Consider the following 15,880-nt stretch of genomic DNA (forward strand, 5'->3'; position numbering starts at 1 on the left):
TTAGGAAAACTTTATTTAAGACATTTTAAGACTTTTTAAGGACCCGCGGCCACCCTGTTATAAGATTTTAAAAATCTTTTACTGTATACTCATCATGAGTTTACTCGTCTGTGAATTCGCAGAGCAGAACATATGAACTGCTCGGATCCGAGGCGAAAGGCAAAGATGCGACACACCTACTGCTCATTATATACTCTGCTGTGAGGTAGAGCAACTGGTGCAATTAACATGCCTTGTCATTTATTTTACACTCGAAGTGGATTGGTCTCCCTGGCGCGATCCCAATTTCATTGGTCTAACCCGACATGACATCTCCATTGGGTTACAATACGTAATAAGTAATCAAGAAGTTACTTTTAGGGCTGCACTGTATTTCGTTTTTAGCATCAATATTGCGATATCAGGAAATTTTTATTTGGAAGTGAACTAATCCAATAATAAACACATGAGGATCCACATGTGGTGGATTTTTAATAGATAAAATAGTAAACTGTATATTACACTAACCATGTTTCTAACATCTAACCTTATTTATCTTTTTAGGCCTAACATGATTACAATTTGAAACACAATGTACTAAAACTGTCAGGTTTAGTGAAAACTCAGGCAGGGGAGTAAGATCAACAATTATTTATTGAGAACAGAAGCACAGAACCAGCAGATGTTAAGGTAAGTAGGTAATGCAGTATTGAGATGATAAATTAACTTAGCTGAATGAGTAATATGAATGTCTTTGCAGGTAGAGATGAAACCAGAGCGGAGAACGGACGATGATGGTGATCAGCAGAGATGGCAGATGGTAGATGGGAATAGGAGACTGAAGAGGATGATCGCAGGTAGGTAGATCAGGTAAGTCTTTAGAGTGAGTCTTGTGCGTCTATGTTGAGACAAGACCAAACAGTGAACTGAAGATGCTGCAAATATTCCTGCACAGGAAGAAAGCTAGTTAGGGGAACAGGTATTAGCACCCAGCCGACGTCGATGTGTAGACGCACTATAGGGTATAGGATTAGACTTAGCCGACGTCGATGTGTAGACGCGCTAGAGTATAGGATTAGGAGGATTATAGGAACATTGTGGAAAGAGTTTCTCTAATAAAAGTCACCTGAAGTTAACAAAACATTTCTCAAAATTAACAGATGTTTATTGTTTTAATAAGGCCAGATAAAACTTTTTTTTCTCTATGAATTAAGTGTATGGAACATGACATTGCACTGTTGCGGTCGAGACTCAATGACCTTGCTCGAGTGAGAGTCCCCTCATCCACACCCCAATCTATTTCCTTCACATGAGGGGATACTTTGGCTGGTGGCCAGGCCCGGCCAGAGGTCGCGGGCCATGCTTTCCCAGGCAGCCGCGAGCCACCTCACTGCATGCTATGGCCATCCATCAGGTCTACCAGGCCTAGGTGCTCACTGACATGCGCGAGAGTAGGGCTGATCCAGGGCTCATGCGTGAGCTGTGTGCAACCACCGACGAAGGTGACCACACGCTCCCTGGGTCAGGCGATGTGGAATTATCTCAGGCGTGCAGTCACTGCTGACTTGCCTGAGACAATTCGAGGGCAAGAATGCGGTTCCACTGAAACTATTTCTTTGACATTTTTTCGGTAGAAATCAGTTTTATCATTTCAAAACACTATTAATTACAATAACAAGCCTTTTTATATATTTTAGCAATAGTTAGTTGGCTAGAGACTTGACTTGGCATTTAGGGACTTGTGAACATGTCTGCTGCATATCAAGGGTGAAACTATTAATAATGTAGACAGACAGCAATATCATTCAATGTCAGTCATGCGTGTGGTGAAATATCAATTATTAGGTATTTAAAAGCTATATTGATAAAATTGTACAATAACTTGGAGTTGCTGATAAAATGAGCAATGAGTTTAATCAATATTTTTTAAGGAAATACAAACATTAAGTAAGAGTGAAAGCGAATAAGACAGATCTCTCTTTACTGACTCATAAGAGCCAAAGCATCTCAAGAGAAGAAGAGAAGAAAAGTGTCCAGTTACAAAGCAAGGCACTTCTATTCAGCTCCTGAACCATGAGAGCACAAGAACACTGAGTTCGTTTAAAAAAACTACTGCTTTCCTTCATAAAAGATAGAGTGATAGAAGTGACAGAAATTCATTAAAAATAAAACTCTGATGTGTTTCTCTCCAGTGAATCCTTTCATGTGTTTCTGACAGACTGAATCTCTTGTTGCAGAGTTGTTGTTTTTCCAGTGTGAATAGCACCAGCCGTGTCTTTTCTGCTGTAATATTATGAATGAATCTTCTCCTTTGAGTGAATCTTCAGGTGTTTCTTCAGGACTGATGCTCAATGAAACTGTTTACCGCACTGATCACCAGTGTTGGGTAAGTTACTTAAAAAAAGTAATTAGTTATAGTTACTTCTCACAAAAAGTGACTGCATTAGTAACTGAATTACATAATTACAAAAGTAACTAATTACCAGGGAAAGTAACTATTGCGTTACTTAAAAAAAAAAAAAGTTTAAATGTAAGAAATTTAGAAAATTACTTATAAGAAAGATACCCCCAATATGAAATGTTAAATGAATGAAATGGACACTAAATCTTATCGAACATCTTATTATTATAAAACATTGTACACTAATCTACACTATTTTAATGTTGCTGTGGGACAATGTGAGAGACAACTATTAAATGAAATATTAATACTGAAAAATGTATCAACATAAATAATAATATAATCTTTTGGGGGTTTATTTTTATAACCTACAGAGAACATCATCAGAGGTTATTTATTTTAGCCAAATTCTAGTCATGTTTGCCGCACGTGTTCACAACCGTCAAACAAATATGTTTGAACGTTCCCTGCAGGTTATTTTGGAGTTTATGTTATATAAACTAATTAAAACATTGCATATGATATGATACCGATATGCTACAGATATTATTCTAATGCTGAAATGTGTAATTTATTTATAAATAAAGTATTTATGCTCGGACACATTCGGTCTCTGTCGCGCACTGTCGAGCGCGTTCTCGGACACACTCGGTCTCTCTCGCGCACTGTCGAGCGCGCTCGCGGCATTCGCCTCGCTTTTGTCCAGTCCGGCCCCTCATAAACACACACACACCAGAGAAAAAACTTTGCAGATCCTATGGCTGAGAGAGAGCCTACTCGGATGAAAACCGCTTCAGTGAGCTCAACTATAGTAACGCCGCCTTTTTATTGACAGTAACGGTAACGGCGTTGTTATGGAGGAAGCAGTAATTAGTTTGATTACTCGTTACTGAAAAAAATAACGCCGTTTATTTATAACGCCGTTATTCCCATCACTGCTGATCACAGTTAAATGGTCTTTCTTCAGAGTGAGAAGCTGATGTGATTTCAGAGCGAAAGCCTGAGCCGCTTCTTCCCAGTGTGAACTCTCATGTGAATCTTCAGACTTGATTTACATGTGAAGCGTTTTTTTACACTGAGGGCAGGAGACAGATTTTTTGCCTTCTGTTTTTCCTTTCTTGTTGACGTCCATCAGGTCTAAAAGAAACATTAAATCAAGTGAGATCTCAATGAGAGACAAATGGGAATTCAAGATCACAGATGAGTTTAAGAGTCATTTTAATCCCATCATATATGGTCGTCAACTGCTGTGCATGATTATGATCTATTTTAATATCATGAAAATAATTTGTGATATAAATCACTAGTTTGGTCATGAAACTCTAGATGGTGCATGCTTGACATGTAAACTGTAAGCAATCACATAATTTCCAACGCCTTTCTAACATAAACAGAGGAAGAATCTGGAAGCTTCTCGGCTCTGTATTCTTGATAAGCGCCAGAGCAAATACAAAAACATGAACTGCAGTTAGAAAACATGAAAATACTGTTTAACGTTTTATCTTCACCATAATAAGTAATGTCAGAAAGAGAAAGTTGCACAGCGCTGCTATGCTTTATTTCTGCTTGTTTTGACATGAGCGCCACCTACTGTCAGAGAGTGATTTTGCATTCACTGAACAGACAAATCACATGTAAAAACAGACTTTTTTTTATATATCACACATTCATGTTGGGTTGAACACGAGTTAATAGGAACCAATCAAACAACAAAATGTCCGTTGCTCATCGTGGCTGTTAAGAAACTAAAGAATGGATGAGGCATTTATATAGTGCTACTATTTACTACTGTACACACCAAGCGCTTTACAATCACATCAAGTGTCGGCCTCATTCACAACCTGGATGATTCAACAGCAGCCACAGTGAAACAGCGCCAACTATAGGTGGAGATAGAGTGATTTGACTGTGACTAACTTACACAGAAGAGATTTTGTTGCTCAGCACATAAAGATGAACTACTTACTGTGATTTCAGACTGTGGTGATGTGGTTTCTCCACTGTATGGATCTTCATGTGTCGCTTCAGGTGACTTTTAAAAGAGAAACTCTCTCCACACTGATCACACGTGTGCAGCTTCTCTCTGCTGTGGATCCTCTCATGTGTTTTCAGATTTGCTGACACACTGAATCTCTTGTCACAGTGTGTACACTTGTAAGGTTTTTCTCCAGTGTGAATTCTCTGGTGCAGTTTCAAACAGTTCACTGAAATAAAAGTCTTCTCACACTCAAAGCACATGTACTCTCTCACACCAGTATGAATTTTTTGATGTACTTGTAATCTACACAGCAGTGAAAAACTCTTTCCACATACAAAACATGAATGAGGCTTCTCCTTTGTATGAACTGTCAGGTGTCTCTTCAGGTTTGATGCCACAAGAAATGTTTTGCTGCACTGATCACATGAGAATGTCTTCTCTCCGGTGTGAACTCCCATGTGACGCTCAAGATTTTGTTTTCTTGTGAAACTCTTTCCACACTGATCACATGTGAACGGCTTCTCTCCTGTGTGGATCCTCATGTGAACATTAAGGGATGATGATTGAATGAAACTTTTCCCACATTGATCACATGTGAACAGCTTCTCTCCAGTGTGAACTCTCATGTGAATCTCAAGATATTGTTTGGTTGTGTAACTCTTTCCACACTGAGTGCATGTGAAAGATTTATTGGCTCTTCTGTTCTTTAAAAATGTATTTTTAGTCTTTGAGCGACTCAAAGGTTTTTCTACAGGTTTGACATGATGTTCCTCCTTCACTTCACTCAGTTCTTCACTCTCCTCCTTCACTTCACTCAGTTCTTCACTCTCCTCCTTTACTTCCATCAGGTCTGAAATGAAAGAAAAAAAAGTTTCATTGCATTTTCAGTACATCAAAATTCAAAGAGAGAAATATGATTATAAAGGTAAAGGACATAAAGTGAGCCCTAAAATATTCCCATCATTTTGATGAGTTTTTATAAATTAATTATGCATGTCCCTGAAAATATCCATGAATGAGGAACATAGATCTTCCAATTATTACTGTTAAAACATTATAGGCACAAATCCCATGTTTCTGTCAAGAGAACTATTACATGATTTGATCGACACAATTATCTAATGCAATAAACACATTAAACATATACAACAGTGTCATAACATTTTCAATTCAAGAACTGTTTTTCTTGTGTTCAAACTCTGTGTTCCCTAATATGGACATAGCTCTTTGTATTTTCTTGACTTTGCCTGTGACTAACGCCAGTGGAGAGCGTTCTTTTTCCAAACTGTCTTTGGTCAAAAACCGTCTTCGTTCATCCATGTTGCAAGAGAGACGAGAGACTAAACCATCTTACTTTGATGTCCCTGGAAAATGACATTCTCTGATCCCTGGACTTCAGTGACATTATCAAGGACTTCTCTTTCCGCAAAAGCAGGAAAAAAAAGTTAAGTGGGCTGGGCGATATGGCTGAAAACTGTGTGTTTCATATCGTTCGATATCAATAATTATTGATATTTTTTATGACCTATTTAAAACACAACCATGGAAAACACTCAAATAATTAAAATGTAAATATAAGTCTAAAATCATAATGAACACTTAATTATCCCTTAACATTAAGGTGCAAAATTAAAGAATACATAAGAAACGCTTAATAAAGTGTAATAAAATAGTGCAAAGTGTTAAATATAAACAGAGAAACTGACGACGGTCTTGCATAATTTGCAGACGACACTGGTCTGACTACGGTCAGACTTATAAAATCCCCAAAACTGTCATACTGGCGAGCTGACTTTTCCTGTTTTATCAACAATCACTGCGGCACTCATTTTCCACTTATCACTCCATGCCGGTTCCACTCCAACGATATGGCGCAACCATACTGTTACATGACCGAACGCATTTTCAAATTCACAAATATTACACTATTTAAAAAACACACAGGCTACTGAGATACTAAAACAATCTTTGTCAAAGAATACACTTGTTTGTTCACAGTTTTAACATTCTTGTTTCCATTTGTTTAATTTCAAGATCTGAGGTGAATTATATCCATTGTTGCTTTTACAGCTACACAAAGCTGGAGCACTAAATGATATTCAAAGTCACATTTCACGCTTTTAACATTAAATAAAGCACAAACAGTTCCTGAGATCATCATCGTCACACTTTGTGTTTGTTGTTCCAGCGCGACGTCACAGAAAAATAGAAACCGTTTCTAAAATAGAATTGTCGCGTGTCGCACCTGGTTAGGACAAAAACTTTGATTTAAGGCCCTTTCACACCGGATGCGTAACGAAAAAGCGAAACGAAAAAGCGAATAGTTCGTGTGCGAATAGTTCGCGTCAAAACCATTCACATCAGCCGCGACGCGAATTTGTGACGTCTGTGACGTTCAGAGCTTCAACATTCCAAAACTTTTGCGCCGACAGAAAACAGGGACACTTCATCATCATCATCATCATCATCATCATCCAGTGAAGACAAGCTTTTCATTTTATTTAAAAGACAGAAAAGAAGGTTTTGGGTGCACCCAATCTTAAAGAACAGAGAGTCTGAAGGGGAGTATGCTAATGTCCACTTTTAGTTTCCTTTTCCTCTCTCCTTTTTCTCACATAGGCTAGGTGTCCCTGAGGTTTTTCCAGTTTTTTTTTTTTTTGCGTCTTCAACTAAACAGTTCAAATCATTTGACTAGAAACTGTAGATATCACACAAAGAATGTATAGTATACTAAAAGCAGCCCTAAATAGTCTCACTACTTTTTGTTACATGTTCAGAGTAAACACGGTCTCTGTCTCTATCTTTGACGATAATAGTGTTAGCTTTCTATCCCAAATGTAGTTTAGCCTGCTAGCCTACACAGCACAGGACTATACAACGACTAAAACTATCACACAACATACTGATAACCGAGTTGGTTGGCAATGCTACACCACACGTTGTCTTTCAAATGTCTTGTAGTATGTGATTGGCTGAAGCCTTTTCTGTCATCGCAAAAGTAAAAAAAAAAATCAAAAAAAAAATCGTCATGAAGCGAAAAAATAAAAGTCGTTTTTTCGCCGCAGCACATTCGCGGTTGGTGTGGAAGCGCTCATTACACAAACAGCTGATCAAAAAATAAAACCATTGCGCGAATTATTCGTGCGTCAAAATCGCGTCCAGTGTGAAAGGACCTTAACATGGAAAAGATACCTTTTATCGCGTGTTGCGGCGTGTTGCTTTTATCGCTGTTAGCGTGTCACCCCCCTACGTTGCTAGGTTACCAGAGAGTGAGTGCCTTTGTTCATGCAACCAAACTTGCTTCGCAACCTCTGGTTTCTTCCGACGAAGGAAAAAAAATGATCAAATGTTTTATCGAACGCATTTTTTATTGATATTGATCAATAAGTCTGATCAAACGAGTCTATCGCAATTTATATCGTTATCGTTTTATCGCGCAGCCCTAATTTTAAGGTAAGCAATTTTCTTAATTGTATATTGTAAATGAAGTGGCAATTGTTATTCTGAATGATTCTAGATTCTATTAATGTGAAACAACTTCAGCTGTTTTTGGGGGGGGGAATGGCTGCAGTAACTCATATAGCCCCGGGACGCAGTGAGCTCTTAATGCGGCCTTTGTAACATGTCTCATGTAATCGCTTAATTAAGTGTTTCAACCACAGAAAGACGTCTTGTAAACAATGTCGTGTAACGTCACATTTACCTCAGAAAAACCATATTCCATCCCCCATCACACTCTAGGTGGATTGAAGACGCCTTGTATTTCATCAAACTTGAAAAAAATTGACTTTCTCTTTACCGGCCCAGTGGTTTCCATTGTTATCTGCTGATGAGAATGTATTTATTATTTATTTTAATACTTCCTTTTTTTTGGTTGTTTACTTATTTTCTTTTCACTCTGTATGTATCATAAAAGTTAGATAACATTTGCCATGTACTTTACCTGATTTATACTGTATATTCAAAACAATCGATGTCGAATCGAAAGCTTGTGAATAGAAATTGAATCGAATCGTGAAAATTGTGTCAATACCCAGCAAACTACATTGAGAAATGTCAAAATGTTTGGTAACATGGTTGCAAAGAAATGTGAGCCAGTTATAAATGTAAAATAAAACAGCTAAAATATTTAGTTGGACCTGATGTTGACAATCAATATAACAATTAATCAAACCTCCCTTTACTGACCATTTGTTGTAAACAAACAAGAAAGAAAATGTTCTTCTATTTCATAGTTTAACTGTTTATCTAAAAGTGATGAAGTGCTCGAATGTTTCTAACATGAATGTTCTTCAGCATCATGAATGAATAAAGAATAAACACCAACCTCTTTGTTCTTCAGGATCTTCAGTGTGTTTCATTCTGCAGGGTTCTGGATCACTCATGTTCTCACTGTCCTCTTTAATAAACTCAGTCTTTACAGATTTCAGCTCTTCCTGATGCACTGATGCTCGTCTTCACTTGTAGCTGATGGGAAAATTCCAGCATTTATTGGATAATTGATGTGGGAGGAGCTTCACTCATGATGTGACTGATGTGGGAGGAGCTGATCTGCAAAAATAAATAAAAATATATCAGTTACTGGGCTTGTTTTAATACTAAATGGCACACCTAAGCATTTATGTCTATATCTCTATATAGAAACCAACAATTACCCTCAGTCTATTCACACAAATTAAATGAGCTTTAAGTGGCAATTAACAGGAGATCTGAAGACATCAGCATAATAAATGAGGTGAAAACAGGAACTATTGTCATGAAATAAAGAGTGTTTTCAGCAGATCTGTTAATATTGATGAGCCTCAGACTATCAACACTCATTCAACAAGCCATTCAGGATCATCAGCAGATCATCTCACTTAGTTAGTGTGTAATGTTGCTGTTTGAGCATAAACATCTGCAAAGTTACAACGCTCAAAGTTCAAAGCAAAGGAAGATATTTGCTTTTAAAGAAAAGGACTACACACTACATTCCTCCGGGGTTAGTGACATCACCAACCCTAAAATGTACATAAACCCCGCCCCCGGGAACACGCAGTCCATGATGAGAAGAGGAAAAGTTGTTGTAGTCGAGCACATTTGTGAGTCAGCTCAAACTTTAGCATCCATCTTTTCACATGCAATAGAAAGTCACTCTGTGTGCATCTCACAACAGTTCCTATACAAGCGATTTATAGATTATCATGACAGAATATGCTAATTGAACATAGTTAACTCCACATCAGCAACATAAATTCATCAACTAACCATTCAGAGACGTCCTGTTGCATTCTACATGTTGTCACTTCTTCTTGAGTCTCTCCATCTTTGTCTGACTCCGTTTTAACATTAAAGGAGAACTCCGGTCAATTTTAACATTGAGCTCATTTTTTTGTACATTTGGAGTGCTGTCAGTACAGAGAACAACGACAAAAATCGGGGTTGCCTACACCGAGTTATTCTATTTTTAAAATTTGTTGAAGTTGAAGTTGACTTCAATGGGGCAAGTACTAAACCTGCTTTTAGCCTCTTAACATCCTTGATGTGTCATTACAAGTGCACAGAAAATGTGAGTGATTCCTTCTGAGTGAACACGAGTGAATCTGACTGCAGTAGATGTGAAAGATATGTATAAAAATTATGTTATTTAAGCCAGCGCAAATACCTGTGTTTACATCCTGTTTTAGTTTGAAGTCCAAAGTAGTCGATTGCCGAGTTTACGCGCATAGGTTGTACCTATAATCACGCGCGTGAACTCGGTAATCGATTACTTTGGACTTCAAACGAAAACAGGATGTAAACACAGGTATTTGCGCTGGCTTAAATAACATCATTTTTATACATATCTTTCACATCTACTGCAGTCAGATTCACTCGTGTTCACTCAGAAGGAATCACTCACATTTTCTGTGCACTTGTAATGACACATCAAGGATGTCAAGAGGCTAAAAGCAGGTTTACTACTTGCCCCATTGAAGTCAACAGGGTGCAAATTTTAAAAATAGAATAACTCGGTGTAGGCAACCCCGATTTTTGTCGTTGTTCTCTGTACTGACAGCACTCCAAATGTACAAAAAAATGAGCTCAATGTTAAAATTGACCGGAGTTCTCCTTTAAAGGCAGAACAGTTTCTGTCATTTTAGTGTGTCTGCATGAGGTAACAGCAGCTGCTAACACACACAAGCTCTTGAAACCCCGCCCTCTGCAGCAGCTCATTTGCATTTAAAGGGCCAGACACAAAACGGTGCATTTTTGCAAAACTTCAAAAAGTGACAACTTTAACTTGCTATATAAAAATAACTGTGGGGTGTTTTGAGCTAAAACTTCACACACACACTCTGGGGACATCAGAGATATATTTTACATCTTGTGAAAGGGGCATTTTACCACCCCTTTAAAACCGTGGCATTAATGTTTTGATTATGATGTATTAAATTGCCATGTCAATACATGTTTTCAGTCGCATTTATTAAAGGCAGTTTACTCATCTACTTAATATGAAATAATAACATTTCGTCTGTGAGTGACTTGTGCTGCAAACTCTTTTCGGAGGATAACATAATGTTAAACAAGTCTACATTTTAAAACCTTAAAATGAATCAGATTTCTGTAATTGTTTAACCATTTTGTAATATTTAGTTTGCCGTGAGACACAAAAGGTGTTTTCTCCTATGCGCCGACTGACAATATAACCATAACATACACCAAAACACATCAATTTTATTCATTCACTGTAATCCAGATGTTTAGAATCTGCGTAAAAGCGTAAAGAGGGCGCTTGAGACGCGCACAAGTCAGCAATATTCCTGATGATTTATTGGTGTGAAGTTTCGTGCACAATGACAAACAGGAGTGCAACATTCTCGAAAAACAATAAGCAGAGTGGATGCCATAACATCACTGAAAAACATTACTGCAGGCTTCAACATGGCTGTGTTTACGATTAGAAATGTCAAACAAATTTTGCCTACGTAGGCGACTGTAGACCGTAGCCCGAATCTGTCTCTGTTTGCTTTAGACTGTCTGAATACCGGCAGAATTCACAGTTTTGTTGTAAAAAGAGACAAATTATGCAGAAGTATAATCTGCTGTTATGTGTGTGTGTGTGTGTGTGTGTGTGTGTGTGTGTGTGTGTGTGTCAGAGCCTGCAGTCACTGTGTGACGGGCGTTTGCTGCGGGCGTATCGTGACGAGCTGGACGCGCTCCGAGAGAAGGCTGTTAAAATCGATTCCCTATTTTCGTTTTCGAAACTTGCATTGGCTGGTCCGATCGATTGGGCAATCGATTTTCGAATGTAAAGTGACAGCCCTATTAGGCTACACAGTCTCCAATGCCATCTCTCTCATGTTCGTCCATCCTCGGGATACTGCTGTTCTTCTTCGCTAATTTTTTTTTTTATCCTCCAAACTATTTCAGCGGCGCCTACACCAAACACTGATCCCTTAACCTACCCGTCATTGTAACCTTAACCAATGAAATTAGCTGCAGGGCGGGGTTTCTGCTTAACTGGTTTGCGCCCAGTGGGTTTTGTTTGTTTTTTGAGAAAATTTTAAAATACGGGAAAATATTTAAACGGGATGATAGCGGCATAGCAAGGTAAAATACGGGAGAATCCCGGGAAAAACGGGAGGGTTGACAGGTAGGCTATGCCAGTGAGCCTCTTTCCACTCACACAAAGAGAAGGATGTGGTCCAATAACTAGTTGGTTTAGAGCTGACGATTGGTTTAGTTCGCCTTTCTTGATAAACCACTAGTAGACCATTTGCACAAAAACAGTTTTAGAGCAGAAAAATATGTCACAATGACCTCAGTAAGCAAACCGTTGGGCCAGAGACTGCAGCTTGCAGCACACACTCACACCACGGCAGCCATCTTGACATCCTGTGTCTGTCATTGTAACCAGAAACAAGTATATAAATGGCTGCTATTTTACATAAGTTTATTTGTAATTGCCAGAAAGAAAGAATGAAAGAAAGAAAGAAAGAAAGAAAGAAAGAAAGAATTATGCCCATCTCAACCTGTTATGGTAACGGCGTGACGTTTCGGGACAGCGTGAACTAGGCGCTTAGCGAATCACAACACACTGGGCCAAGCTGACCAATCAGAGCCCGTCGTGTAGTTCTGAGGGAGAGGCTTCTTATAACCAGGAAATCATCAGACCGTTTTACGAGGAGGGATACAGCGGTGCAGAATAAAGGTAAATTATGTGAAAAATAATGCATTTTTTTTATTTATTTTTTATGAAGCCTTTAGTTATCTGACTCCAATATAAGTAATCTGACTCCATTAAGTGTGTGTGTCCTGTGAAGCAAATGGCACAGATGTGTGTTAGAGGTGTAAGAGACACATCAGTCCTCAATCTGCATAATGACGATTCCCTGCATACATTAGCATACTGTGATGATGAAGGCCCTTGTCCCACATTTAATTCACATATAGGAAAAAAAAATTATTATGTATTCATTTTAAGAATGACTATATTAGGAAAAACCTAGTCTAAAGTCAGTGGGGCGTTGCGCATGTTATTCATATGCTATTTTAAGGGCGCATGCTTGGCCATAATCAATGTAGCGTGTGCACAACGCACATGCACTTTGCTTATCTTCTTTACACAGACGCAGCAGTTCTCATTTTTAGAAAACCATAAATTATTACAAGGAAATATATTAACACACGAGGGAAATCATTGTGGTGTCCATGAAGATGTGAAAAATATGCATAATCTAGCTTACACATTTACCAAAATTATTATACGCCTATTTAACCTGTTTAACCGAAGCTAATTTGTGTGGGTTTCTCCATCCCCAATGTCACTTCTCTATCCGCGTTTCCATTACCCTTCAAATTGCGCAAACTGAAATTGTGAATTGAAAATACGCTCAATGGAAACACGTCAATTTCGCAAAAATTCCCATTTATCGCAAAAAAGTTTTTACGCTCGCATGAGGTGGTTTTTCAGGCAATTCGAAAAAGAAATATTTCGCAAAACTGCAATGGAAAAGTCGGCTTGGCCCCATTCACCAGTAGAAGCGGATTATCAGTGAATCCCAGTTGTCTCCAACGAAAGTTTATAAAACTATCCCGTGTAAAATGATCACTACAGAGGCGGGTTTTGGCGGTGATCCTCAGCTCTCCATCAAGGTGGCTCTTCACAAAATTAATCCACCTCTTGTTGATGTGATACGTTAGTTTTTCGGAAATTTAAATAAGGACACTGATCTGTTTTGTACGTGATCACATCCAGGTTATATGCATTTCCGTGACGAGGCATAGCTAGCTAGCAAACTGTAGGCTGTAGTAACCATAGATATCATATAAAGCCTTTATATGATATCTATGGTAGTAACTAACAGTACTGCTGCCAGTAACTTGCGATCGGCAAACTGATGTGAATGTGCTCTATTTATATTGTTAGGGGAGGGGCCAGCGTCAGGGGCTCCAGTGCGTCATCAGGTAGGGGCGTGTCCAGGAGCTCAGGGGCTCCAGTGCGTCATCAGGTAGGGGCGTGTCCAGGAGCTCAGGGGCTCCAGTGCGTCATCAGGTAGGGGCGTGTCCAGGAGCTCAGGGGCTTCAGTGCGTCATCGAGCCCCCGTTTTAGCCCTGCCCAAAAAATCCGGAACACAGCAATGGTGAACTGTTTAACGGTCTAACTCCACAATTCAGTACTTCACAGTTCACAGTCTTTGTAATATGTTTTAGCAAAACATTTCTCACATTTATAATGTGTTTAGATTTTTTTTTTTTTTTCAATTGCCTTTACAGGGACTTTAATGGAAACGCTGCTTGTGTTTTACGGCCGTGACGAGAACGTTGCGCCTGGCAAATCCACCGTTATAATAGCCATCCGCCATGGAACAAGCGTGCCTGCTCTTAAAGGGAATGTGAGCTGTCGCTCTGATTGTTTTTTTTCACGATACGCCCAAACCACACCTATGAATAATGAAGCTACTTCAGACCAACCCATTTTAGATTTTAGAGTAATTTATCCCGCCGGTATAATAGCAACAGCGCCCAAGACCCGCCCACAAAGTTACTTGCGTTTCACGCTTGATACTTGCGTTTCAGATCGTTAAAATAGGGCCCTAAAACTTAAATACTTTAGTAAAAGTATGGATACACTGTAAAACCCAACAAGTTAAGCTAACTCATTTCATTTGAGGATACAGATTACCTCAATTCAATTAAGTTAGTTATTAGTTAATACAATAAAAAAACAATAGTTATGAGTACCCTGAACTTATTTTAATCAAGTCCACTAAAACAAGGATATTTCTTAATACACAATTAAACTTTACACTGCATTGAAATATCTAATAGCTGAACCTTCACTATATTGAGTAAAAACTTTCACTACACTGTGGCTGCACTTTTAAAGGACTACTTAGATTGAGTAAAATATTTAAAAACTGAAATGCCTTTTATTTAACAAAAACATTTCTGGGAAATTAAGTTTTAAAGAGATTTTTATTTTTATTTTTTTATTATTCATATATATATATTTTTTTTTTATATTCCTAGATGTATTTGTTGCACTGTTTCTTATACAGTTATATTGCAAAACTAAAATACCCTTTTCAGTTTAGTGTTAGATTTGTGGCTGTGGCTAAATAATATATTACTGTCAAATGTATGTCAGATAGGCTAATACAAATACTCTAGTTTACCTGTTTGTCTTAATGTGAAGAGGTTATGTCTACGGCATAAAATAATTCTATCATGTAGAATTGACAACAGTGTGAAAATTTTTTTTTACTGTTCATAGTTCTGACGACAGATATTTGATTACATTTGTTTTGTAGAGAGGGAGAGAGAGTCAAGTCATGCCAATTAAGCTCATTTGAATTGAATTGAATTGAATTGAATTGAGAGAGAGAGAGAGAGAGAGAGAGAGAGAGAGAGAGAGAGAGAGAGAGAGAGAGGGAGGGAGAGAGAGATGATCAAATAATCCCTTCTAGGATTGTAATATTATGAGTTAGAACGATTGTATGAACTTTTTGCGTGTTTTAACATAAACAGTAGCATTAGCATAAGCAGTAACTTAGCATTAACAAATAACAGTGTATATAAAAAGTATGAGACATCTAACTTACACAAAAAAAAAAAAAAAAAACATACCACTCTGAAACGTCCTGTAACAGCCGTTCGTGCGCAAGTTCTGCTCGATTCCTCTCCACTAATATTCTCTAAATCTTATTCGGACTGAAATTGATAAGGCAATATTGACGGCTGTGTTTACATTACACCGGAGCACATGCACCTGCTGTTATGGTAATGACCTTGACGTTTCCGGACAGCGTCAGCGTGAACTAGGCGCTTAGCGAATCACAACACACTGGGCCAAGCTGACCAATCAGAGCCCATCGTGTATTTCTGAGGGAGAGGTAAAAAGAAAAAAATACTTTATTTCTCAGAATTGCGAGATATAAAGTCAGAATTGCGTGAAATGAAGTCTTTTATTCACCTCAGAATAGTTTATATCTCACAATTCTTTAATTCTTTAAAAACTTTATAACACGCAATTGCGACATTATATCATGCAATTC

The 15,880-nt window shown here is 38.2% G+C and overlaps 1 protein-coding gene across 2 annotated transcripts in view; it reads right to left on the bottom strand.

The window, feature by feature from the left end:
- The window catches only part of LOC311292401 (uncharacterized protein), a 379,414-nt gene extending 363,785 nt beyond the window's left edge, over positions 1–15,629 (bottom strand). Inside the window, exons 1-4 of one of the 2 annotated variants that reach the window (XM_084412069.1) lie at positions 15,453–15,629; positions 8,686–8,909; positions 4,347–5,208; positions 840–926 (exon numbers count right to left, since the gene is read on the bottom strand). In XM_084412069.1, the coding sequence (XP_084268195.1) occupies positions 878–926; positions 4,347–5,208; positions 8,686–8,743 (969 nt within the window). In that variant the 5' untranslated portion in view covers positions 8,744–8,909; positions 15,453–15,629 and the 3' untranslated portion in view covers positions 840–877. Of the gene's footprint in view, positions 1–839; positions 927–4,346; positions 5,209–8,685; positions 8,910–15,452 lie in introns of those variants that run through there. The other variant, XM_084412068.1, reaches the window with a different exon arrangement.
- Positions 15,630–15,880: the final 251 nt, after the last annotated feature.

The sequence above is a fragment of the Rutilus rutilus genome, assembly GCF_951802725.1.
Source record: "Rutilus rutilus genome assembly, chromosome: 1".
In the NCBI taxonomy this organism is placed as follows: domain Eukaryota; kingdom Metazoa; phylum Chordata; class Actinopteri; order Cypriniformes; family Leuciscidae; genus Rutilus; species Rutilus rutilus.